The sequence below is a fragment of the Vigna radiata genome, chromosome 8, assembly GCF_000741045.1.
Source record: "Vigna radiata var. radiata cultivar VC1973A chromosome 8, Vradiata_ver6, whole genome shotgun sequence".
Lineage (NCBI taxonomy): Eukaryota > Viridiplantae > Streptophyta > Magnoliopsida > Fabales > Fabaceae > Vigna > Vigna radiata.
The window spans coordinates 35,836,979-35,862,538 of NC_028358.1; the positions used below are offsets into that span (position 1 = coordinate 35,836,979).

The 25,560-nt window shown below is 34.7% G+C and overlaps 4 protein-coding genes across 4 annotated transcripts; 2 read left to right on the forward strand and 2 right to left on the reverse strand.

The window, feature by feature from the left end:
• Positions 1-113: 113 nt before the first annotated feature.
• Positions 114-12,064, reverse strand: LOC106772494 (probable RNA polymerase II transcription factor B subunit 1-1). The gene is made up of 21 exons (XM_014658920.2): positions 11,936-12,064; positions 11,726-11,847; positions 11,557-11,635; positions 11,299-11,360; positions 11,018-11,078; positions 10,389-10,497; positions 9,483-9,558; positions 9,082-9,177; positions 7,471-7,515; positions 5,951-6,007; positions 5,681-5,836; positions 5,523-5,588; positions 4,222-4,345; positions 3,532-3,588; positions 3,340-3,452; positions 2,808-2,999; positions 2,520-2,633; positions 2,223-2,300; positions 1,371-1,418; positions 1,161-1,229; positions 114-554 (listed from the first exon to the last, which is right to left on the reverse strand). Exons 2-21 carry the CDS (start codon positions 11,804-11,806, stop codon positions 468-470), a joined length of 1,770 nt encoding a protein of 589 aa, XP_014514406.1. The 5' UTR covers positions 11,807-11,847; positions 11,936-12,064; the 3' UTR covers positions 114-467.
• A 475-nt stretch (positions 12,065-12,539) lies between these two features.
• LOC106771025 (pentatricopeptide repeat-containing protein At3g23020) lies at positions 12,540-15,859 on the forward strand. Its single transcript, XM_014656906.2, has one exon. It carries the CDS (start codon positions 12,708-12,710, stop codon positions 15,177-15,179), a length of 2,472 nt encoding a protein of 823 aa, XP_014512392.1. The 5' UTR covers positions 12,540-12,707; the 3' UTR covers positions 15,180-15,859.
• A 143-nt stretch (positions 15,860-16,002) lies between these two features.
• LOC106772627 (chaperonin CPN60-2, mitochondrial) lies at positions 16,003-20,470 on the reverse strand. The gene is made up of 18 exons (XM_014659154.2): positions 20,433-20,470; positions 20,148-20,172; positions 19,888-20,019; positions 19,465-19,624; positions 19,185-19,360; positions 18,963-19,058; positions 18,598-18,702; positions 18,377-18,463; positions 18,210-18,299; positions 18,024-18,104; positions 17,858-17,926; positions 17,551-17,628; positions 17,335-17,430; positions 17,148-17,247; positions 16,967-17,070; positions 16,681-16,786; positions 16,489-16,567; positions 16,003-16,394 (listed from the first exon to the last, which is right to left on the reverse strand). Exons 1-18 carry the CDS (start codon positions 20,468-20,470, stop codon positions 16,286-16,288), a joined length of 1,731 nt encoding a protein of 576 aa, XP_014514640.1. The 3' UTR covers positions 16,003-16,285.
• A 1,475-nt stretch (positions 20,471-21,945) lies between these two features.
• Positions 21,946-24,953, forward strand: LOC106770589 (probable leucine-rich repeat receptor-like protein kinase At1g35710). Its single transcript, XM_014656387.2, has 2 exons — positions 21,946-23,256; positions 23,324-24,953. The coding sequence occupies exons 1-2, from the start codon at positions 21,946-21,948 to the stop codon at positions 24,887-24,889; spliced, it is 2,877 nt and encodes a 958-aa protein (XP_014511873.1). The 3' UTR covers positions 24,890-24,953.
• The last annotated feature ends 607 nt before the right edge of the window (positions 24,954-25,560 follow it).

Here is a 25,560-nt window from a genome sequence, read left to right on the forward strand (position 1 = left end):
TTCTGTAGTTCTAGTTGAATTTTCTTTTGTTAAGAAAAAAGAAAATTACTATTGGAGAATTTAAAGTCCTCAACATGAGAGTATGCATAAATATACTAAATTTAGTCAGCACAATGCAGTAAAATTATTTCCGTCATTGAAAATGCAGAAAGCAATTCGTTAAACAGTGTTTTATGTACTGCTAAAGTCAAGAAGGTATAGTACAAGGAGACAGAGGGTGAAGAAGAAGCAGGAAACTTGTGAATTAACTCGTTCTTTTCCAAGGGCCAGTGTTAACAAGTAATTATAGGTTACATGTTAACAATCTAATAAGACTCTTGCTGACTATGTCTTATGGACATTCATTTCATAATGATATAGAGATAAAATAGCCATTCTGGTTTGTGGTCACGGCAAAATTGATGGAACTTACATTCCTAAATTGTAATAGTATGTTGGTCGCAGTGAAGGGAGACCAAAACATTCTCTTAAACATAGCCATTAGACTTTTTTGAGCCTCTTGCATTTCTTTTCTTAATGTCAGCGTCATAATGTAACAGGGCAGCATCCAGAGCCTGAGTAAAAAATTGTCCGTATTCCTTAATCTTCCATAAGATGGAATAAACAAGAAGAATACAGAAAAAACAGACAATGGAAAACAAGGGCATGGACTATCCACTAAATTGAACTGAACAAGAACATCAGTCAATCGCTGCAAAACATCTATTCAGGCAAAAGAGAAAGCCTTTCAAGAAAGGAAAATTTTCAAATAGGAAAAATCATGAAGCACTTCCTGTAAATATGACTGAAGTTTGTTTTAATCCTCCAAAAGATCTTCAGTTGGTCTCTTTCGCTAAATATTTAAACATCTAAATAATGTTTACCACCGCTTACTGACGTGTCATGCATCTAAACATGTCACATTAAACCGTTGCCAAGTAACATGTCAAAGTGCATGCCACATCTTCACTAAGTGGTGACAGAGGTAAGTCAATTTCTAGAACTATAAAATTTATGAAAACCAACAAACAAAAATTGAAGGACAAAGATCAGATTAAACCATGTTATTGCTAAGAACTCGACACATCTAAACCAAAACATAACTCATCACGTAGGAAGTGGTTTATCGAGTTTGAAAATCACGAAGAAATGAAAATGGTCAATGAGTATGTTGTGCTCACCTGCTGCATAGGATGGACAACGAGGGAAACCTGGTGCCGTAAGTCTGACGATGCAGATACCTTTATTTCCTAAGAAGCAACAAAGAAAAGTACAAGCACTAAGTTCTTACTTCAAATAAAATTAATGCAGGTAACAAAAAATTCACATAATAAAAGAAAACGCATTAGTGCAGGGAGAAAAGCTAGAAGAGGCTTTAGCTTAAAGCGTACCTCAAGTTTAGAATATATTTGTGATATGGAATCTTTCAGTCTTCTTGTCTGCATTCAGTTCACAAGTGAGAAAACATAGATATATAATAAAATGCAATTCATAAAGATTTCTCAATGCATCTCTACAAACATATCTACAATACAATGAGTGGGTGATCCAATTACAACCAACGGCACGTAGAAGGAAAAACCTTCTAAGGTCATCTAATGGCTATCTGACACAGAATACTTATATTGCAATTTTGATCATAAAACATCAAACTTATGTCCCAGCTTAATTGCTCGGACCAGCAGGGTTCCTTACATGGTATCAAAGCCTGTTTCTTGACTCTTCAAACAAAAATAAGTTATAGATTGATGCTTGGTAAGTTTACCAGACCATTAGAAATCAGTTCAATAGTTACTAAAATCCTAAAACAAACAGGTTTTTCTGTCAGGAAAATGTTAGAGACGTAAAAGGAATTATTATACCCAATTTGAAAAGCTAAGTCAGACAGGATAAAATGTTTGCTGACAAGTACCTAGTGGGGAACAGATCATCAAATGTCCGTAACGCCATAGCAAACTCAAAACATTCAATTAAAGCAATCATTTATATAAAATCAATTTTTTTTTTGACAAACTGGTTTACTGCTTGACTTACATGCAAACAAATAGAAACTCCTTGCAATGTAAACCGTAATAATTTATAAACATGAAGTGAACATACTGCTCTTTAAAATGAAACAGGAAAAGAGATAATTGCAAGCAAATCCACATCCCAGACTTATTCCATTGGAGCGATATTTAGATAGGTCATGCATCAGAATCAGCATTTAAAGATCTTTTAAATCACAAAAGATCAACATTTACCTTATTAACAAGGTTTTGAGTTGTAACTGGATATGAAGACCAAAAGTGCCTAAGCAATTCCTGGCTGCACACCCAATGCTGGAAAGAGTGGGACATGTATGAAAAGAATATAAATACAATAATTCAGATCCACCCCATAAGAAAATACAAAAATTATGAAAAGTCAAACTACAGATTCAAAATAAATGCCAAAAATGCTATATCTCAATGCACAAATAGAAGTCCAAAAGATTATCCCCTGCTCTTTTCTTATTTTCTTTCCTTCTCGAAGACCTCAAACAATTGTGGATGACTTACATCTAGTAGTTTCTCCTTGGTAGTATTGGGCAATATATCAAGGACACTCTCTTGAGAAGTTTTCCCAAGATGATATTTGGTGCTTGAGATATTTTTAGTCAATCCATGAAGTACCTGGAAAAAAATAAATGGCTTTCATTTTCAAAAGGAAAGAATATTTGTTATTAAAAAAGAAACAAAACAAAAGTTTCTATGCAAAATATTGAGAGATTAACCATGTACACCTGTCAATTATTAAAAACGGTATTCTTTTCAAATATAGAATTATGTGATGCAAATATATATTACCTTAAGAGCCACGTCAGGACTAAAGAGAGGATCCCTTAATCCAGTAGCTTGGATTTTAGATATCGCTGACATCAAAGAACCATAGGCTTCCTCAGAACCCAAACTGCATGTCATTTGCTCCATTCCAGGTTGGGAATCATCTAAAGTTTTTACTGCATTAGCTTGTTGGAAATCAAAATAGTCACGAGGATCCTGATTATGAAACAAATACATAAGTCATAACACTTAACAGATATTTTATCAAAAAAAGACATTAATTATTAATTAGTAAATTATTTATGGGTTTTTTCTATTCTAAGTCCATAGGTAAGTGACAATAAGTCAACTACAGAAAGTTTTCACTGAAGAAGTAATTATTACATTGAAAGTACACAAGTTATTCAATGGTTGCTCTTTTAAGAGATTTAAAGCATTTGTTAGGGTGTATTTAATACTTCCAGACCTGCCCCAATGGGCACCAATTTTATAAATCAAGTTATTCACTATCACTATAATAAACACGGTTCATCTAATTCTTGAGAAAATATTGAACCTTGATACAGAGTGGTGCATAATGATGATCATCTTGTGCCTGAAGATCTTCAATCGGGGTCATCTTGGAAATTCTGTTTTGTCTCTCCTCGTCACCTACAACCTCATCAGATTCTATACAGAGAAATGAAATAAGAATTTGCTCCATGTGAACAGATAGGCAAAAGGAAAGACACAAGTCAGCCATACTGACTCTGTTTTCTTCGAGCAAGAATTTCGGCTACTGTTCTTGGGTGTTCCATCTCCATATCTACATTTATATTTTGAAATTTGACTCATCAGACCAGACCATATGGCCATAACTAAGTTGCAACTATCCAGACGTGAATGCATTTTACTATCCAAGGTCTCAATTGATTTTGGGAAAATGCTTTTAAAATGTGTCTTACTCTTGGTCAAGGTAACACTTAATGACAATAAAATTTGTCAACATAAATGAGAACAGAAAACAAATTTAAGATTCTTAAAAGCTGAGTTTTTCCAATTTGCAAATCACAATTCTTCACAACCTCTAAAATGTCCTCAGACAAATTTCAAGTGAAACAAATAGCAGAGAAGTGATAATATCATAATACAAATCAAGGAAGTCCCTCCCCCTAAACTTTGGTATATGTGCTCGAGAAATAATTAAAAGTCAACTTCAATATGGCTAAAAGAGTCAAGTAAATTAATCACAAGGAAATAATTTAATTATGACAGCATTATTAGTATTTGCCAATCTTACAAATTTACTACTGAAGACCATTTTTGTCTGACTACAGATATACATAATAGACAAAATAATATTTAGGGAACATATATTATGTGATATGGGAACACAAAATTATGAAACAAAATTGTTTTTGGTAGACACTGAAAAATCAATTTGAAGAGAAGAAATTACCTAAAGTTTTTCCTTCAAGAACAACTGCACCTTGTCTATTAAGATCTTGCAACAATGTTCTCTTATACAGAGAATTTTGGGCTTCAGATATTTCCTTGCTACCATCTCGGAAGATCCCATGATCCTTCTCATCAAATAGAGCAAAAGGTCAACACACAAAAATTCAACACAAATCTAGCACTTCTGAACCAGTAGCATAAATAGACAACAGAACATTTGAATCGAATTAACTACTAAACAATTAACAGCATAAGGTATGGAATTTAAATGATATATATAGTATGAGACTTGACAGCTTTGGTAAACAACTAGTGGAGGCTCCATAAACTCTTCTAGTAAACTTGCAAGGCTTTACATAGTATAACAGATTAAATAAAATAATAATTAAACATATTAACTTTGTAAAGCAAAATATCAAACTACAGTAATAAAATAACAAAATTTAGAAGTACATTACTACTAAACAAGATCAAACTACACCAAATCATGCATAAATAATTCAAACACAAGTTCTTAAAATGAAAGCCTTTAGAAAACCAAAAAAGGACTAATGTCTTCAAGTCTCCATGTCCAATAACATCATCTCCAAAATCACCATCTCTACTGAGCTCTTTCTCAGATGAAAAATGTGCACCATCAAAATTGGCATCCGTTTCCAAATTATGAAGATAAAATTCAAGAGTTGGATTATTTGAACTTCCTCCAACAGATACAATGTTGCTACCATCGTCTTTACCCCAAGGTTGTTGAACCTCAACATTCTCTTCATCAACAGTATGTCCTTCTTAAGTCATCCATTCATAATCAAACATCATAACATCATTTTTTCTCATCTGTCTTCAAGTTAAATATCTTATAAAATAAGTCATTCATCTCCAAATGTAAGTGATTTCTTTTCTCTGTATGAACCTAGAAAACACAAACAATTGATCTTGGAGACAATGCTATCAAAGGATTGGACATCTAGATTCGAAAACGTTAGACCTTTATTGCTTTTTTTAAATGCTATGATTTGAAGAACTTATGTTCTATGAATTTTAAACACAACTTGGTGTAGAAGTTATATACAACAGACTTCGTTAACAGGTTGGACCTTTGCTATTTTGCTTTATTATGGAGTGAAATGTTAAATCATGTTATTTGTTGGCATTTCAATATTTTTTATATTAGGTAAACTCTTAAGAGTGATTATATATTGGAACTGAAAATTTACTTTAAAAGGGGTTAACACACATAAAATGTGAAACAATATATTGTTAAGAACTCAAAATGAGATTAAGGAATTGTTTCATTCACCGTACAGGAAGATGTGTGTAATCATCTCCTTGGTCTGCTTCCATATCTAAAGTTGGGTCTACACGTCGAACCTGCAAACAGACATATCAATATAAATGGAATGGAGAATGCAGCTAAAAGGTCTTCAATGAGAATAAAAATTAAAGAGAAAGACGACAAAAACCTTCTTTCGAGCTTCAATTTCTAATATCTCATCATCTTTCAAGAAGACAGCAAGATCCTCATCTTCAGCAGCCTCGGCAGCTGCTGCAACCGCGTTTTTGGTGCTATGGAGATACTCAGCTTTGAAGTATTTATTCCAAAAATCTACCTCGTTCATCTTGAATTTGAAGACCATGGGGGGAAAAGAAATAATTTAGTAAGCAAAATGCTTGATATTGCACATAAATTATTGTAGAAGATAATAACAAACACTGCAATATTTTCAACATACTTTACTAGGTACAAAATTGAGGAATGCCTGGTGGACAGCAGGTTTGAGGGCAAAAATCTGAAAAAAAAAAATGCAAAATAAAAATAAGGATAGTAGACATTCAATTTTCTTCCCCTTAAATAAGAAATGAATATTTGAAATAATGAATGAAGTACAAGTATAATCAAAACAAAACCCTTCCAACCAATGCAGAGAAAAATACTAGGGAACCAAACGAGACATAAATATATAATTAAGCTGCATAATCTCTGGCAGTGAAATAAACCTATTTTAAGCCCAAAATGTAATAAGAATCCTAAGAAGTAACTCCAGCAGCCAAATAAGGAAACAACTCACAAGGTTGCTTGGTCCAATACAAACAACATTATTCCGTAATATATTATATCCTAACAAAACCATGCTAAAGAAACCACATGCAGAGATAGAAGGAAAAGTTAAAACATATGACATAAACCAAATACCAGTCCCGACCCATAATCAAACTGAAAAGAGAGCCACCACATTAAAAATGAACAGTTTAAATTCTAAACTATGTGTGAGCTCAAAACTTAAAAAATCCTTTTGAAGCATTAGTTAGTGTACTGACTAATCTTGTAAGTTCCTTTCATCTTCCAATTTGAATTGTAGCCTTTGGTTGAGAAACCATCTTAACATTCTTAAACAGAGAAGTAACCAACTCCAACACCCCAAAAAAGATCACTCCATACAATATAAGGCTCAAACAATTACAATCTTATATAACAGGCTTTCAAGTTCTAAATATTTTACCTTAAACATTAATTATGCTGATTCTCAGAAATGGTAAAGAAAATGAGTGTTTTGTTTAATTACAGAAAAAACTAGAAGAATTAGCTCCCAGAAGTTCCCCAAGGCCAGGGCAGGCCTCCAAGCTCTATGACTACTTATAAAGATACTTACACATTATCCACCAACAAGGTCCTCACATCGGCAGCAGGACTTGAACTATGTCCTTGTCCTCATGAGATATGAGTCTGGTCCTTACCAACTAGACCAACTGGCCCAAAAACTGAAAGTTACCACTCTATTTATTGACTTGACATCATCAACAGCAACAATAACCAAGTCTTACCCGACCACATGGAAGGAAGCCCAATGCTAGAGGCATAATGAAACCACCACTTCCTTTTATAAGTAAAACTAATTGTTGTATCACTTCCATTTGATATCAATATGATGAACTATTGCATGCACAATGTGCCAGAAAACAAACAAAAAGATGAGAAAGCGAAAAAAGTATGCTTCAAATAATTGTCTAAAATATCATATGCACATGAAAAGGTGAGTGTAATTGCATTCAATTAATGGTTGTTGTCATCAAGTTAAAATTACATGCATAAGATTTTTATCAAAATGGCTGTCAATCTATACCCACCATGCCCTCATTTTCGGGCAGTGCATAAAAGTCTAAACAAATACCAAATAGTATAATCACCTACAGCACAGAATCTAAACATTCAAGATTTAGCTTAAAATCTAATTAGGCAGAGTAAGTAGCATGCCTGATATTTAATCTCTGGTGTCAACTGAAATTTAACCTGGTTTATCTGAAAGAAGAATAAAGGAAAAGAACTAGTTTAAAATCATATCCACGCATTAGAAGCCAAAAAAAAAATATACAGAAACTGTTTAGAGATCTAAACATGGATTTAAAATTTACAAACACTAAATAAAAACTCAGTAACAATAAAGAACCCTTATCTCACTAGATGGGGTTGGCCATATACATCAAACTATCTTATTGAGCTTTTAATGATTGTTATAGATATGACGATAAGAATGAAAAAAAAAGGATGTAGGACTTGCTAGGTTATTAATTTTAATATTCAAAATCCAATTTAGGGCCCACATTTCACTAAAATTTTCAAATAATTTTTAAACTTCTAAAAGCCAAAACTAAATGTTTTCTGTTCTCAGTTTCTAGAATTAAGAAAACAATAGGGGATTTTGTTAGAAAACACATTTTACATGTTTCTTCAACTTTTATTAGAAAACAATTTCCTTTAAGGAGAGAGAGTCCATAATTATTAAATACATTCATGGAAATCTCATAAATAAATCAGAAAATCTAGACCCACTCCTTGCTTCTTATACAATTTATTCATCTCAAATACCAGGGGTAGAAAAAGGGGCCAGGTCTGACAGGCTGACCCATCAACCCGTGTGCAAAAACATGGGTCGTTGAGTTGTCAACTCATATCAACCTAGTCCATTTGGCCTGTCAGCCCGTTGAGTTGTAGAACGGGTTGGCCACAAGTTGCCCGTAACCCATTTTAGCATGAGAAAACAGGCTGGCCCGAGTGGCCCTTATCATTGGTTTTTTAAATTTGTTTGTTTTAGTTCTTTCTCTCATCTCACTGACACACAACATTAGTCATCCGTGTGACTCATTTTGCCACCCCTATCAAATACCAAAATGTTGAATGGCAATGACATCCAGCTTTTACAAGCCCATCACTGGTACATAACTAAGTGTGATATGTTCTTGTTGAATGAATGCAATTAGTCTTTATTCACTCATACGATAAAATAAAAGACAATGAATGTATAACAACATTATTAGGAATGTGAATATTGCAGTTCGTACAGTACAGTCAGTATTAGATTTAGAAAATTGTCATTATTCATTAAAATGACTTTAACTCCATTAGAAGTAGCAAACTAGGCATCAAAGATAGTTAATCAAGTTTTATCATGAAAAATTCAACCAACATTTTTTAAGTGCAGTAACAAATCAGGGTAATAGGCACGATAAGGATTCTGCTCATAGAAAACACAGCTAATACGTTCTCCCATAAAAAAGATTTACTTGATTCAAGTTTTCATAAATTACCAAAACAAATTACTAGTTAATTAGTTTTTTAAAGTTGTTTCAATGTGCAAAATTAACTGTATTTTGTGAAGTTGAATGTGCAATTGTCATAGTATTTTTAGATATTAAAAGCTTCCAAAAGCCGAGTTTTGCAAATTATAAGAGATAAGTAAGATTTTTTTATTAATACAATGAAATATGGAATCTGAGGTTATTGAGCTGCAATGTTGTCATCATGACATCCAAGTAAGTGCACTCATAAAGACATAGGATCAGTGCAGAAGGAGAGGTGGTATCATACCCGTCCATCACTCATAGGCTTTGTGTCAAAGATAAGAGAATTTTTAAATCCAATCCTTTGTTTTAACTTTCTGCTTTCATCTTGATCCAGCAATTTCTGTAGAGCATATTAAAATTATAAAGAAGAAATTCACTAAGATGACTAGAAGAAAGTTACAAGAAACTTGGAGGCTAAGAATAAGATATCTTCCATATGAAAACAAAAGTAGAAAAAAGTCAATAGACTGTATGATGCCTTTAAATATCCAATTGTGAAACCTCTGTAGAAGACCATATATTTCACACTATTTTATTTGCAAAAGTACTTTGCACAGTATTTTTCATGCCTAAAATTTATTCAAATAATCATAATATCAGCTAGAAACCAATCATCAACATCATTGATAATGGAAATATCTTTACCTTCTTAGTAGCCCAAAATTCTGATTCTGTAAGCTTACCACTAGCTACAAGTTCCTTATGAAGTGTCTGCAACTTGCTGCAAAAGGTACACTTCAACGAAATTAGCAACATTGAAGGAAATGAGGAAGATCTCAAACCATGATAACATCTAGAAAAGACAAAAAATAATATTGAAAAGTGAACAGATTGAGTTCCTAATTAATTATACAGCACGGAATTAGAGCAAGAAAACTATAAAAGGACAATTTAAGATAACAGCACAATACCACAGAGACCATGTCTAAATGGTCTTAGTTGCAAAAGAACTTGAATCATAACAGAGCAAGATCACGAATAAATAATTCTTTTCTTTTGAAAAATTATACTTGTCCACTCCCAACATCCACCATGAGATATTTAAATAGCCTTGGGCATTGTTAACAACTTGTGAGACATAATGAACCATTAGAGCATAAGTACATATTTATAATTGTAACCTCATTCATTTAGTCTTGATTACTACCGAGGAAGATTTAATCACCATTAGACAGTTCTATAACATCATTGCACTACTTGTGTAAGACATATCTAACCACCATTGTCACAAGTACAGATTTATAATTATATGCATACATTCCTCTACCCGTAAAAATATGTGACGCAAATTTACCAATTATTACTCAGACATTTCAATAACCTCAACACAATTAACCACTTGTGAAACATTTAACTATTATTGCTACAAGTACAAATTAATAATGCATATGATCACATGTATTTACTATGACACACCTGTAAGGCAAATAACCATATTTACACACGTGGTTAACCATGTGTGATAGGTGGACACTGGATGGAGTATCCCTGGTATGCATTAATCATTAATCCTCTTTTAAAAATTAAAGTGCATTATTTTAAACCAAATACCTATCTTCCTGCAATAGTTTTATCCTGAGAGTCATTTCGGCAGAGCTTAGCTGTTCCTCAGAAATAACTTTTGTAGCTTCTCCTTGCACATGCTTGCTAAGGGCAATACCTGCTCAAACAGATAAAACATCATTATAGGAAAGATATACAAAACAACTGAAAATAAAAATATAAAATATGCATAAATAAAAAAGAATAAAAGAAAGAATAACGACAATTCAGAACTTCCTTCTAATATTAAATTTACCATGTCATTTTTCAATCCTAAGAAAACTGCATTAAAGAATAAAAAAGGGAACGACGTAATGCATCCCAAAATTCAAGAAAAAGGAAATCTGGCGACATTTTCTTCACTGGCATATGTATATACGAGGGAAATAAATATTTAATGCTATGCATCTGAAATCATATTTTAATTAAATTTTTTTACTGATTTAACATGCTTAATTGATAAACTTAAGCCGACGAAATGAGTAAACAACATAGCAGCTCTTCATGATAAGCTACATGACGTGACAACTCAAGAATAACAAAAGCAAGTTAAAGAAGACCACAGGATAAAACTTTAAGCATATAGAAACAGCAAAACCATCGGTTCTGTTCGGCAGTAGCCAAAGTAAGTTACTTACCCACCAATTCTCTGCAAACATGAAGATCTGAAAAACTTTCTAACTCGAATATGTAACTTCCCTGGAACATCAAATTGTAATATGATAAAAATTCATACAAGAAGGAAGAGGCATGAGCATGTCAGGTGTAGTATTGCCAAGTAAATAAAAGGCATTGAAAATTCAAATTGAGTGGCATTCAAAAGTAAAAGAAGAAAAAAAAGATGGAGCCAACTCAGCAGCATAAATAGCAGAACAAATGTAGACAAGAGCAACAAGATTAAAAGTAACAAAAGAACAACCTGTGCATGTGTAAGGTTAAGCCATGGCGGTTTGCCTGATCCCTCTTTAGTGTGTTTATGACCTACAATTTTTTCCAGCGGAGCAAACAAAAAAATGACAATCAAAAGTAATGCATACACAGTATCACTAAAACACTGAGATTGTGAGGTCAATGACTTTCTAAGGTCCATAACTTCTACACAATTCAATAAAAGTTCATATGAAACTTCACAATCAGTTTAAGGAAAAAAAATACGAAAACAAAAAATAAAAAATACTCTTTATAAATCTGAACTCCACATCGAGCTTGTTGTTGGAGGTAGGATCGTTGGGCTTGAAAACGAACTTTTCTTGAGTCTGCAGAGAAAGCAACGAAATTCCATAAAAATCTCAACGCGAAAACGGGATTTCACAAAAAGATAGCACAAGTTGAGAATGCGAATGCACCAATCTGAGGACGCCGGGGGTGCCAGGGTCTTTGACGGTAGCTTTGTATTTGACACGCTTAACCACTTGCCCCGACGACATCGTTTCGAACTCCGATAGCGCGTACAGTTCAGAAGATCAATCTGCAACCAAACAATAAAAAAAAATCCAGAATAAAAAAACAGAAACATGGAGTTCGCGAGCGAGTGATGATTGAAAAAGCAGCTATACTCCGCATTGGGCTGATTGAGAAAGACTCAGAACGGCGCGGTGTAGAGAGAAAACGATGAATTATAATCACTATGCTTCTGCTTTTCCACACTCTTATTTCACAAAGAGGATCATCACCATGATTCCTTAAATTAACCCTGTAAAATTAACTTCGGATCCATCATCTACTTGTTACAGCGGTTAATTTTTTTATATAAAATAATAAATATATATATTTGTATTTTGTGAAAATAATAAAGGTTGTGTAATTTAATGTCGTTTTAAATTATTTAAGAAATTATAAATCCCACTTTTCATGTAGATTTTTTTAAAGCATTGAAAATTTGTTTTGGATTGTTAAAGTAAACAAAAAAAATCTGTCACAAAGCACTTGAATAATTATAGAACATGATCCTGTTTTAAGTAAAAAGGGACGTGGCTGAGGAAATGCATTTAATTTATTTTTATTTTTATTAAAAATTCATTTTTTGCGTACGCGTAAACCCTTGTATTAAAAAACTGTGTAAACAAAAATAAATAAATATTATTTATATTATATTATATTTTTAAAATATTATAAAAGACATTAAGTTATAGTTGAAAAGAAGAAAAACCGGAACAACGAGAAATATCAAATGGTTCCAAGACAGTTTAAAACGGAGCGTTGTACCATACTCAGAGAAGACTCTCTGAAACTGAAAAACCAAAATCGGTGATAACGAAACTTGGATATCTCATGTTGTGTGTGTTGCGCTGAACTAACACTGAAGTGTTGTTCTTTCTGTTCGGAGCAATGTTGCTGAAGCTGCAGCTATTGTACACCCATACACCTCTCCTCTCAAACGCAAACGCGGTTCTTCTGTCAGAGAAGCCCGAGCAAGTTACCCCCACAAGCAGAAAACATAGACTCCCTCTTCATAACGGAACCGGCACGGTTAAGCCAGAGACCAACTTAAAGAAATGCGGTCCAGTGCAGAATTCGGAAGAGGGTGTTCCCAGAAAGAGAAAACCGGAGAAGTCGCACACCAAGTGTTCGACGAAACGCGTCTCTTACGGTGGATGCATTCCCGCGATTTTAGAAGCGTTGGATGCGGTTCTCGACGTGGATGAGGCCCTTGGGCCGTGGGAAGACAGGATTAATAACAAGGAGAGGAGCATTATTTTGAAGGAGCAGTTGAGGTGGGATAGAGCTTTGGAGATTTTTGAGTGGTTTAAGAAGAAAGGTCACGAATTGAACGTGATTCATTATAACATCACGCTGAGGAGCCTCGGGAGGGCACGCCAGTGGAGACGCGTGGAGAGTTTGTGGAATGAGATGAATGCCAGAAGCATTGCTGCCACCAGTTCTACTTATGGAACTTTGATCGATGTTTATAGCAAAGGAGGGCGCAGGGAAGAGGCGCTCTTTTGGCTTGACATGATGTTGGAAAATGGGGTGGAGCCTGATGAGGTCACTATGGTGATTGTTGTTCAGTTATATAAGAAAGCAGGAGAGTTTCAGAAAGCCGAGGAGTTTTTCAAAAAGTGGTCTTCGGGTAAACCTTTGAGGAGCAAAAGCAAACCTTTGAGAATCAATGATGAAGGGGTGGATACTCGGGAATTGGATGAAAGGGTGGCGTGTGCTGATGTTTCATTCAGCTCGCATACTTATAATACCTTGATTGATACGTACGGAAAGGCTGGTCAACTTAAAGAGGCATCCGAGACTTTAATGGAGATGCTTAAACGAGGTGTGGCACCCACTACAGTGACGTTCAATACGATGATTCATATTTGTGGAAACCATGGACAACTAGAGGAAGTGAGTTTGCTTGTCCAGAAGATGGAAGAGCTGCGATGCTCGCCTAACACAAGAACGTATAACATTCTTATCTCTCTTTATGCTAAGCATAATGATATAGGTAGGGCAACAAAGTATTTTGAAGCAATGAAGGAAGCCTGCCTCGTGCCTGATCTTGTGAGTTACCGTACTCTCTTGTATGCATACTCCTTAAGGAAAATGGTTCATGAAGCAGAAGAGCTTGTAAGAGAGATGGATGACCGGGGTCTTGAAGTTGACCAATATACCCAGTCTGCGTTGACTAGGATGTACATAGAAGCAGGAATGCTCGACAGGTCCTTGTTATGGTTTCTGAGGTTTCATCTAACTGGAAATATGACATCTGAGTCCTATGCTTCCAACATTGATGCATATGGGGAACGTGGGCATACTTTGGAAGCTGAGAAAGTCTTCATTTTGTGCCAAGAACGGAAAAATCTCAGTGTCCTTGAGTTCAATGTGATGATTAAAGCTTATGGCGTGGGGAAATGCTATGAGAAGGCATGCCAATTGTTTGATAGTATGGAAAAACATGGCGTAGTTGCAGATAGATGCAGCTATACTTCTCTCATACAAATTTTGGCCAGTGCTGACCAGCCATATGTTGCCAAAACTTATCTGAAAAAAATGCAGGAGGCAGGGCTAGTAAGTGATTGCATCCCATACTGTGCAGTGATTTCTAGCTTTGCAAAATTAGGCCTGTTGGAAATCGTTGAAGATTTATACAAGGAAATGATTAACCATGATGTGCAGCCTGATGTTATAGTTTACGGCGTATTGATCAATGTTTTCTCTGACGTTGGAAGGGTTAAAGAAGCCATCAGTTATGTTGATGAAATGAACAAAGCTGGCTTGCCAGGGAATACAGTTATATATAATTCTTTGATCAAATTGTATGCAAAAGTTGACAACCTGGAAAAGGCAGAAGAAGCATACAAGTTGCTTCAATTATCAGAAGAAGCTCCTACTGTATATTCTTCAAACAGTATGATTGCTCTTTATGTTAAGCGGTCAATGGTTGACCAAGCAAAAGAGATATATGAGACATTAAAGAAAAATGGAGCTGCAAATGAATTTACGTTTGCGATGATGCTGTGTTTGTACAAGAAAATGGAGATTTATGATGAAGCCATTCAAATTGCAAAGCAGATAAGAAAATTGGGACACTTGACAGATTTAAGTTATAACAATGTGCTTAACCTATATGCTATTGCTGGCAGACCCAAGGAAGCAATGGAGACTTTTAGGGAAATGTTAAGTGCTTCCATTCCTATTGATAACTTTAGCTTTAAATCGCTTGGAAATCTTTTGCTGAGATATGGAGTATCAAGGCAGGCTGTTGGCAAATTAGAAGTGTTAGTGAAAAAGGATGCTTCCAACGGTTTGCTGGCATGGATGTCTGCACTCGCAAGTGTTCTTGAAGTAGATGATTATGATCACGACTAGATATATCCTGTGCAACTTATACCTTACTTATTTAAGTATACAGAGCTCAGTTGATTGCTTAAAGGAGACGAGAATTGAACCAGGTTGATAAGTTGCACCCAGTCTTTCACCAATTCAAATTTCCTTACGACTCTGGATGGAGGTATGAAGATCACCTTGTACCTTTTGCCAAATACAGACCAAGAAATGCTTTAGTCCGAGGCTTCGAACCAATGACAGCCAGAACGAATCCAAGAAAATCCTTAAATTTGGATGGACCGTCGTATACTCAAGTGTAAATTGTAGAAAAAATAGTGCACTTCAAAAAACCCTCGTATAAATTATGTGAGTAAATCCCTTTGTCAGAGTGATAGGGAAGATTCCTCAACTTCTTTTATTTTTACTATGTTCCGCTATCACTTGATGAAAATCACGTTCTTTCTTGGAAAAATATGCGCCTCTTGCAAGGTTTGAGTTGTCGAAATAGAGATGGAGAGTATTTTTAAGCGTTATTGTACTTGTTATATTTAGTAAATCAATAATTTCTCAGTAGACTTTTGATCTTGAAGGACATGTTCAACCTACGTCAATGGTAATTGGCAATTCATTGTTTTGATATCGTACTACCACCATTTCATTAAGAAAATAAGATTAATAAAAAATACTCTTTGAAATGGAAAATCACACTACTACCACCCTTTTTGTTTTAATAGATCTAAACAAAGATAGTATTAGAAAAAGAATCCATTTTATAAGCATCTTTATTTAAAGCTAATCCAAAAAAAGTTAGAAAATTGTCTCGTTTGAGAAATGTCAACTACTAATGTTTGCAATGAGAGAAAAATACGAAGTTCAATCTACTGAAATTATTTCGGGGCCGTCTTTCAATTGACAATTTCAGAGTGGAACAATGTTCAATCATAATTTGGAATCTGAAAAATGTTTCAGGTGTTCCTCAATTCCATTGCAACCACCATATCTCCCTACATATTTTTTTTTATCTCTACCTATGCTTACACGGATACATGATGCCTTTTGTCAACATATCAACGGAAAAAAAAAAAAGGCAAAATAATGGCGACGCACAACTTCACTCCAGTCCAGAAAAAAACTACCAAAATAGTTCCTTAATAATCCATGCCACCCATGCCGCCACCACCCATGGCAGGAACATCTTTATCATCCTTTGGAAGTTCAGACACAACAGCTTCAGTTGTCGTCATTAAAGATGACACACTGCAAAAGATTAGATAAGCATCAAGCAAAGCATGACATAAAACAAATCTAATACATCAATAACTACAAAAAGTTCTCTAACATCCTATCTTACCTGGCTGCATCAACCAAGGCGGTCCTGATCACCTTCAATGGATCAATGATTCCACTTTTAACCATATCAACGTATTCACCTAATTATGGAGCAGGAAAAGAAAAAAACAATACAATCAGTAATAATAAAAGGGTCACACATCTTTAGTCAAAAATAAGTACTGTCATGAAAACACAGACAAAGAATCATTACCTTTAGCTGCATCATACCCAAGATCATAATTATCCTGTTCCAACAGTTTGCCAACAACAACAGCACCTTCAACTCCTGCATTCGAAGCAATTGTGTGCACAGAAGTCTGCATTGTTTGTTAGCACAGGTAGTTAAAAGAGTTAGTTAAACCATGCTATATCTTAGTGCTAATAATGCCCAAAATATTACCAAATCCAGCAAGAAATGTATAATAAGAAAGTTTAAAGATATGTTAACAGAAGATGATCTATGAAATAAAAAAGCTAACAAAAAAGAAAACACTAACCTTCAAAGCATTTTGGATAATCTGGACACCTATCTTCTGATCAAAATTGGCAGTTTGAAGCTTATCCAACTCCTTTGATGCATAAAGAAGGGCGACACCACCACCTGTGCAAAAAGTATAACATATCAATTTGGTTGAACATAAAACACTAAGCTTACAACTGGTAGTGCCAATTATTTACCTGGTACTATTCCCTCCTCTACAGCAGCCTTGGTTGCATTTAAGGCATCTGTCACCCTATCCTTCTTCTCTCCAACTTCGGCCTCACTAGCTCCTCCAATCTGGAAAAGTTTCATTTGAAATGTCAATTTTCTCATGACAAAACCTTATAATATTGCCAAGTAAAAACCTAATAGCAACCAAGGTACCTTAAGCACTGCAACACCCCCAGAAAGTTTGGCTAATCTTTCTTGTAACTTTTCCTTGTCATAATCTGAAGTGCTGTTTTCAATTGCTGATCTAATCTGTATATAAAGATTTGTCAAAAAACAAATAAAAAACTTCCACAATCTGATCTATTACTACATAGAAACAAATTACAGCAACAATAATAAAATCAAATATAACATAAGTTTCAAACAAACCTGCTCGCATCTTTCTTCAATTGCTTTCTTATCACCAGCTCCATCAAGAATAACAGTATCATCTTTAGAAATTGTTATCTATACAACATTGGAAAACCTATTTAGTAGTCTAAATCATTTAACCAGTAATACTAGAGAAAAATCAATGAAAATTTAGTTTTAAGTGTAAACACAATTAGTAGCACCCAAAGGAAAGTCATGATTCACCCTCAAGAAAAACATCAAAATGAGCAATGAAAAAGAAAACATACCAAATCTCTATCATGCATTCACATGGTATATATAACAAAGTAAGCTAAAAGGTTACCTTTTTGCAAGAACCAAACATTTCCGAATCCACTTTTTCAAGATTCAAGCCAAGCTCTTCCGTGATAAGCTGGAAGAATAGTGAAAATAAATCATTCACTGTTTTGTTAGGTGGAATTGAAGAAAAGAAATCAGCAAACATAAAACTTACTAGACAGAAAACTTACTTGACCCCCCGTAAGGACAGCAAGATCCTGGAGACCAGATTTCCGATTTTCACCAAAACCTGGAGCTTTGATTGCACATACCTAAACCAATATGCAGCAAATATCAGACTAAATAAGCAATGTCAATAATCCAAAATTAATTGCACTAAGAACTGAAAGGTACGACTTCATATAGGAAAAACAAACCTTGATTCCAGCACGAAGTTTATTTAGAATAAGAGTTGCAAGGGCATCACTTTCCACATCCTCAGCAACAATCAACAAAGGTCTTTGTCTCTGGAGATATATAGAAGCGTCAGCCAATACCAATATTCTAGAAATCAAAGCAACATGAAGGAAATGACATTGCTCACCTTCAAAGCCAACTCTAATACTTTAACAATGGCATTTATGCTCGAGATTTTCTTTTCATGGATTATAATGAGAGGGTCCTCTAGTTCCTGATGGCACAGCGACATCAAATGATTACATATAATATCCAAGAAAAATAAATAAAGACTCGTGACCAAGGACCAACGTAAACTCCAGAAAAGTACTATGCTGTGCGAAGTAGATATGTAAAGCGAGAACATACACATTTCTGATTCTTCTGGTTTGTTATGAAATACGGAGAAATGTATCCCCTGTCAAGCTTCATTCCTTCAACAACTTCCAATTCGTTATATAATGTCTTGCCATCCTGACAAAGTTTATAAAAGTTAACCCCTGGCATATTAAGAAATGGATTGCTATTCAAACCATGGACCCCTTTGAAAGAGGAAAGATAAAGAGGAACAGAAAAGGCATAATAAAGAATAGATGGGTTGGAATTAAAAATCATAGGGGGGAATATCTACTGAACATTATATCAATCATATCAAGGACATTAAAAAATGCCCTCTGGACCAAGAAAGAATACCCAAAGAAATGTTTCCTAAAAAGATGCATATAATAACTTACTGAGATAGTGATCACACCCTCTTTGCCAACTTTCTCCATAGCTTTTGCAATTAACTCACCAATTTCCCTCTCCCCATTGGCAGATATTGTCCCAACCTATCGCCACCACAAACAAATTGTAAAGTTCGGTTAATACTCGTGATTCAAAGCCATCCTTGCTGTTTCCAATCTCCTGCAATATGCCAATAGTGGCTCTAACAAAAATAAGGAAGATAAACAAACCTGTGCAATTTCTTCAGAAGTGCTAATCATCCGTGCTCTGCTTTTCAGATTTGTCACCACAGCATCAACAGCCATATTTATACCTCGTCTCAGATCCATAGCATTCATTCCAGCTGCAACTGACTTACACCCTTCCGTAAATATAGCTCGGGTAAGAATTGTAGCACATGTGGTTCCTGTCAAATTGCTCCCTCATTATTAGAATTTCCTTGACAAGAAAGCAGCCAGTGCAGAAGTTTAAACCCATGAAGTAAAATCATGTATGGTTATAACAGCTTACCATCGCCAGCCACATCATTGGTAGCGTTTGCAACCTGCTTTACAAGACTGGCACCGATATTCTTGACTTTGTCCTTGAATTCAATGCTCTTAGCAACAGTTACTCCATCTTTTGTCACTTTGGGTGCACCAAAGCTCTGCTCAATCACTACATTACGCCCCTAAAAGAAGTTTAACATAAACAACAATTATCAACACCAACCAAAGTGACGAGATTAGGATCAATATCTTTCATTTCTAGAACCAAAGACATGTTCACCCTTCAGAAAACCAAATAAATATGCGATTAAATAAAAACACGGGATCAACAATCGTACACTTCTTTTAAAGCTCCATTTACAATCCTTTCCTCTTGTTCTACAACTTGTACTCAAGATATCTTTCCCAATAAGACATAACAAGAAAACAAAGAAAATATCGTCACCTTAGGGCCCATGGTTACTTTGACAGCATCGGCAAGCTCTTCAACACCCTTAAGCATCAAAGCCCGGGCCTCCACGCCAAACTTAATGTCTTTGGCAGCATAATTCCTGCTCCAACTCACCCTACTTCCAATCTTTGGAATGCAAAAACCCAATACTCAGCATCATAATAATAGAAAAAAGATATATTACAGGAAAACGGATCATTAATTTAAAAACAATTTCAACAAAATAATTTGCCATGAAAAGAATGGTGCTTTACTTGTTGAGTGCTGCTCCTAGCAATTCTGCAATCACAAGAACAAAATTTAACAGTCAAGAACATTGAATACAATGACATATTGAAAAAATACACCACAAATTGGTAATCAGCATTACTGGATCTATCTAAGATATGCCACCCAAAACCCAAAAAAAAAAAGTTAGAATTTTGATCCACACTTAGGCATTTCCTAAGGGGCCCAGAAGAGCAATGGCAGAAAATTAAAAAAAAATGGAAGAAAAATTTAAAACGCAGAAGAGAACAGTGCCATTTTAGAAAACTTACCTAGCTTTGGAGGCAAGGGAGGTTGCAAAGCGGTACATGATGCCAGCAACTGAGAAAGCACTCAAGAAGTTGCAGAGACTAATGCAGAAGGGAAATGCTTCACGCTCCTTTTCTATGGAAAGGAGGGAAGGCTCTAGAAGAAGCAGTTTCTAGGGTTTAGGGTTTTATGTTACAGATGTTCGTGTGCGTTGTTTTGTTTATATTTTACATTTTTTTTCTTACATAATTAAAGGGTTGCAACACCATTTTTTCTAATATATTTTAAAAAATGAATAACTTTGTTCTAATATTTAATAATGTTTACATTTATCAAATAACTTATTGAGTAATTATATAATGTGCTAAACTTTAATTTCATTTGAACCAAGATGAAAAAACAAAAAACATATGTAAAATCACAAAAAGTAGGATAGAAATGTAAGGTTAAAGAAAATTAAAAATAAAATATAATTTAATTAATTAACTAAATATAGGGTATTTAGATATAGTTATCGTCGTTGCGAATTCTTTCTAAAAGTAAATCGGTGAACCCAAACACAACCTAAACAAGAAAGAGTTTATTGTAACTTATTATTGATTTTTTATTTTAGAATTTACGCAGAAGGTTGAGATATTAAGAGGTAAATTTTGATATATATTTCAACATAAATGAATATCATCAATCTTGAAGGTTGTTAATTATGTTACTTTATACTAATAGTTTTTTGTTTTAAATATTGTTATGGCAGCTATTTTTGTAGACAAGAATATAAATGAGATTGGGTCAGTAAGGTAAATTACTCAGTGAGAAATTTTCTTAGATGTAGATTGATTACATTCAACAAAATTTGATTTCAAAACTTCGTGTAATTTACTCAAATTTCCATTTCTTTCCACAATGTATGATGAAAACAAACAAAAGTTCAAAATTTTAAGCTGTTCATGCCTCTATAGGAAATGTTAAAAAGTGTATTCCTCAAGATATTGCTGTATAACATTGACCTGTTCTCAAAGGAATCAAATTAACTTTCTCCTCTGAAAGAACAAAACACGGATGTTGTACTTTAGTAGTCACGAGACGACATCATGTTTTCTTGTCACAGTGCAAGTAGTTTCTTCTAACTTTCCATTCCACTCAACTAATATAATTTATCAAACACACTCCTATATGCCTATACGCCTACCCTTAAATAGATAAAGCAAAATTTCCTATTAATGCTAATTTTCAGAGACGTAACTCTCACTCTAAAAAAAATAGTTAAGTCAAATACAAAGAGACTAATTAATTTTACAAAATTGTTTGCACTTGGAATTCTATACCACCGTCTACAGAACAAAAAAATTAGTATCAATGTTAGTAATACTTGACACATAGACTAAGAGCAAATTGATAGTTTGGTAAACAATCACTACATGCTAAGTGGAAATTTCGTACTGTTAGTGTATGAGAAACTAAAATGTAATAAGAGGGCTGAATTCAACACACTTATGGCTATAAAAAGGTGCTCAAGATAACAGTTTTATATTCAATGTCATGGAGAAAAATCAAGCCATGTTTCCAGTTTCTATCATTCTCTTTTCACTCTTGCTTCAATCACTTGTTATGGCAGCTATAGAGCCAAATTCTACTGCTAAGGATAATAGTTTTGAGTGCATTGAGATGGAAAGAAAAGCCCTTCTTAAGTTTAAAGAAAGTCTAAGTGATCCTTTTCATTGCCTATCTTCATGGGTTGGCAGTGAATGCTGCAAATGGGTGGGTGTAAGATGCAACAAACATGCAGGGAATGTGATAAGGCTAAACCTCAGAGGCACAGAAATCTGTTCCAAGGCTACAAATGAGTCAGCCACACGCACCAAATGGCCTTTGAGTGGTGAGTTGAATGCTTCTCTGCTTGACTTGAAACATTTGAATTATTTGGACTTAAGTCACAATGATTTTGAGAATGTTCAAGTCCCATCATTTTTAGGTTCACTTGGTAAGTTGTGGTATCTCAATTTATCCCGTTCATCCTTTGCTGGAAATGTTCCTTCTCAGCTAGGAAACTTGTCTAATTTCCAGTATCTTTCTTTGTCAACATCTTCATCTTCATTATGGGTTTCTGATTTGAGTTGGTTGTCTGGTCTTACATCTCTCCAATATCTAGATATGAGTGGTGTGAATCTCAGTAGAGCATCAAGTTCATGGCTCCAATCTATCAATAGGGTTCCATCTCTTTCATTTTTGAGGTTGTCTGGTTGTAAACTTTCTGGTTTACCTCAAACTCTTCCATTTTTAAACCTTACATCACTTTTAGTTCTTGATCTTTCTTCCAATAGGGTTGATTCCTTGATACCAGGATGGCTGTCCAATATCAGTACCTTGATAGAACTTGACTTAGACGGTGCAAGACTTAAAGGTCCCATCACTGAGGTTTCATGGGGAAATTTTTGCAAGTTACGTAGTTTAGACTTGTCATCAAACCTTGAGATTGTTGGTGATGTTGAAGGACTTGTGGAGGCTTTAACAATATGTACTAACAGTAGCATAGAGAAAATAAATTTGTCCTTCAATAAACTTACAGGGAATTTACCAACCTCATTGGGTTACCTTAAAAATTTGAGAACCATTATGTTAAAGGGTAACAAATTGTCTGGTTCAATCCCTTCATCCATTGGAAATTTGTCATATTTGACATTTCTTGACCCTTCTCACAACATGATGAATGGGACTATTGCACCTAACATAGGTCAGCTCACTGAACTGGTGACACTGAAGCTTGATGGGAATTTTTGGGAAGGCTTTCTAACTGAAAACCATTTCCATAACCTCACAAAGTTGTCCACATTTTGTGTCCTCCAAAAGGGGGTCTTTAACTTTCAACATCCCACAAAACTGGGCTCCATCTTTTAATGTAGTGTATCTGAAAATTCAGGACTGTCAATTAGGCCCTGAGTTTCCTGCATGGCTCAAAACTCAAAGCAACCTAATAACCATTGTTCTTAAAAACACTGGAATATCAGATACAGTGCCAAATTGGTTTTGGGATTTCTCACCACAGATCACTACTATGGACCTCTCCTACAACCAATTGAAGGGAAGCCTTCCAAAGTCCTTACACTTTGGTGATTTTGCATATGTTAGTTTGGGGTTTAATGCCTTGGAAGGGTCAATTCCAGTTTGGTCTGGTGTGATTTTTCTTTATCTAAACAACAACTTTCTCTCTGGCTCAATTCCTTCAAATATCGGCCAAGGCATGTCACAGTTGGAAGGTTTGGATCTTTCAGGGAACTTTATAACTGGCAGCATACCTTCATCCATGAGTTTGCTAAGTGATTTGACTTTACCTGATCTTTCAAACAATAGTTTATCAGGGAAAATACCTTTATATGGAGAGGGACACAAGCTAAGCCTTTTTACTATTGATCTATCACGAAACAATCTATCAGGAGGAATCCCTGCTTGGATGTGCACAACACCTTCACTTAGCATAGTTCAACTAAGCAACAATAATCTGTCTGGGGAGATTTCATCTGTGTTGCCCAATTGCCCCCATTTGTACACAATAGATCTTGGAGATAATGCATTTTTTGGATCCATAACAAAGTGGCTCGGGAATAACAGAACTTGGATAGATGAGCTGAGACTACAAGGCAATGCACTCACTGGAAACATCCCTGAAAGTTTGTGCCAACTACCATATCTTCATCTTCTTGATCTTTCACGCAATAACTTATCAGGCCATATCCCTCCATGCTTAGGCAACATGACAGGTTTCAAAGAACCAAGGGATCATATTGGCCTCCCCCCAGATTCTGTAGTGTACTCCGAGCACATGGATTTGTATGTGAAAGGAAGATCAATCGAATACACATCACAGATGCATGTTATAAATCTTATTGATCTTTCCTGCAACCATCTATCTGGGGAGATCCCACACTCACTGACAGAACTCTCATGCTTAGTTTCCTTGAACCTGTCTTGGAACCAATTAACTGGAGGCATTTCAACAAACATTGGAGCGCTACATCAATTGGAAAGCCTTGACCTTTCCAACAACAATCTCTCAGGTCCAATACCTCCAAATATGGCTTCCTTGACTTTCTTGGGACATTTGAACTTGTCCTATAACAACTTGTCTGGTGAAATACCAACAACAAATCAGTTCCATACTTTGATAGATCCCTCCATCTATGAGGGCAATCCACACCTTTGTGGGACACCTCTGTCTGTTAAGTGCTCAGAGCATGTTGATGAAAACACCACAGCTAATGACACAGATGAAGATCAAGACAGTTCCCATGATAAACTATGGTTATATTTGAGCATAGGACTTGGCTACATTGTCGGTTTTTGGGCTGTTTGTGGCAGCTTAGTGTTGAAGAAATCTTGGAGACACGCCTATTTTCAGTTTGTTGATTCCATGAAGGATTGGATTTTGCTTGCTACAATTGTGAATTGGATTAGAATTAAAAGAAAACTGAACCTAGAAAAAGATTGAGACTATCTCTCTTTTTTACCAGTGATTATTTGTAATTTGTGATTCTGGGAATGATGAATTGAAATTTTCAGGCTTGATGAAACTGAGTGTGATAATTTTTTACTTAACTAAATTTGTTCACCAAAAACATTTGATCATGTATGTTATGAATGTCTTTCAACGTTAACTCAGCTAATATGATCTTAAGATTCTCCCATGGAAGATTTAAAATTTAAGCACCATCACATTCGCTGAATAACGAAATCAGGATTAGGTTTTGCATCATATTTAGTAAAAATATTTAGATCATTACTTTCTAAACTTAAATTTGGTGGTGATTATTTTTTAATTAGCAATAAATTTATGAAAATTAAGCTAATCTAATTTGTTTATTAAAAACTATCTTATTACATAACAATTCATTTTAGACAAGCAAAATAAAAGTTATATATATATATGATTACTTTTATTTTTTTTTATCATGATATTTATATAATTATATTTTTTTAATATTTGATAATAGAAAAAAGAAAACATGATTTTGACATTTAATATTAAATGCTATGATATATTTAGGAAATATTTAATTAATATTTAGAACGTATATAAAAGATAAAAATGAAATAAAAATTCTAAAAAGCATGAGAACGACTTTAAAAATAAAATAGTCAAGTCAAACTTAAACTTAACCA

Coding starts and splice junctions, on each gene's coding strand:
- LOC106772627 (XM_014659154.2), bottom strand. CDS start 20,470: ATGTACCGCTTTGCAACCTCCCTTGCCTCCAAAGCTAG. Junction 20,020..20,147: donor CTAGGAGCAGCACTCAACAA/GTAAAGCACCAT, acceptor TGCATTCCAAAG/ATTGGAAGTAGGGTGAGTTG. Junction 19,625..19,887: donor AAGTAACCATGGGCCCTAAG/GTGACGATATTT, acceptor AACTTCTTTTAG/GGGCGTAATGTAGTGATTGA.
- LOC106771025 (XM_014656906.2), top strand. CDS start 12,708: ATGTTGCTGAAGCTGCAGCTATTGTACACCCATACACCTCTCCTCTCA.
- LOC106770589 (XM_014656387.2), top strand. CDS start 21,946: ATGGAGAAAAATCAAGCCATGTTTCCAGTTTCTATCATTCTCTTTTCA. Junction 23,257..23,323: donor TTTGTGTCCTCCAAAAGGGG/GTCTTTAACTTT, acceptor CTGAAAATTCAG/GACTGTCAATTAGGCCCTGA.
- LOC106772494 (XM_014658920.2), bottom strand. CDS start 11,806: ATGTCGTCGGGGCAAGTGGTTAAGCGTGTCAAATACAAAGCTACCGTC. Junction 11,636..11,725: donor CCCCCGGCGTCCTCAGATTG/GTGCATTCGCAT, acceptor CTTTCTCTGCAG/ACTCAAGAAAAGTTCGTTTT. Junction 10,498..11,017: donor TGTTTGCAGAGAATTGGTGG/GTAAGTAACTTA, acceptor CTGTTTGAGCAG/GTATTGCCCTTAGCAAGCAT.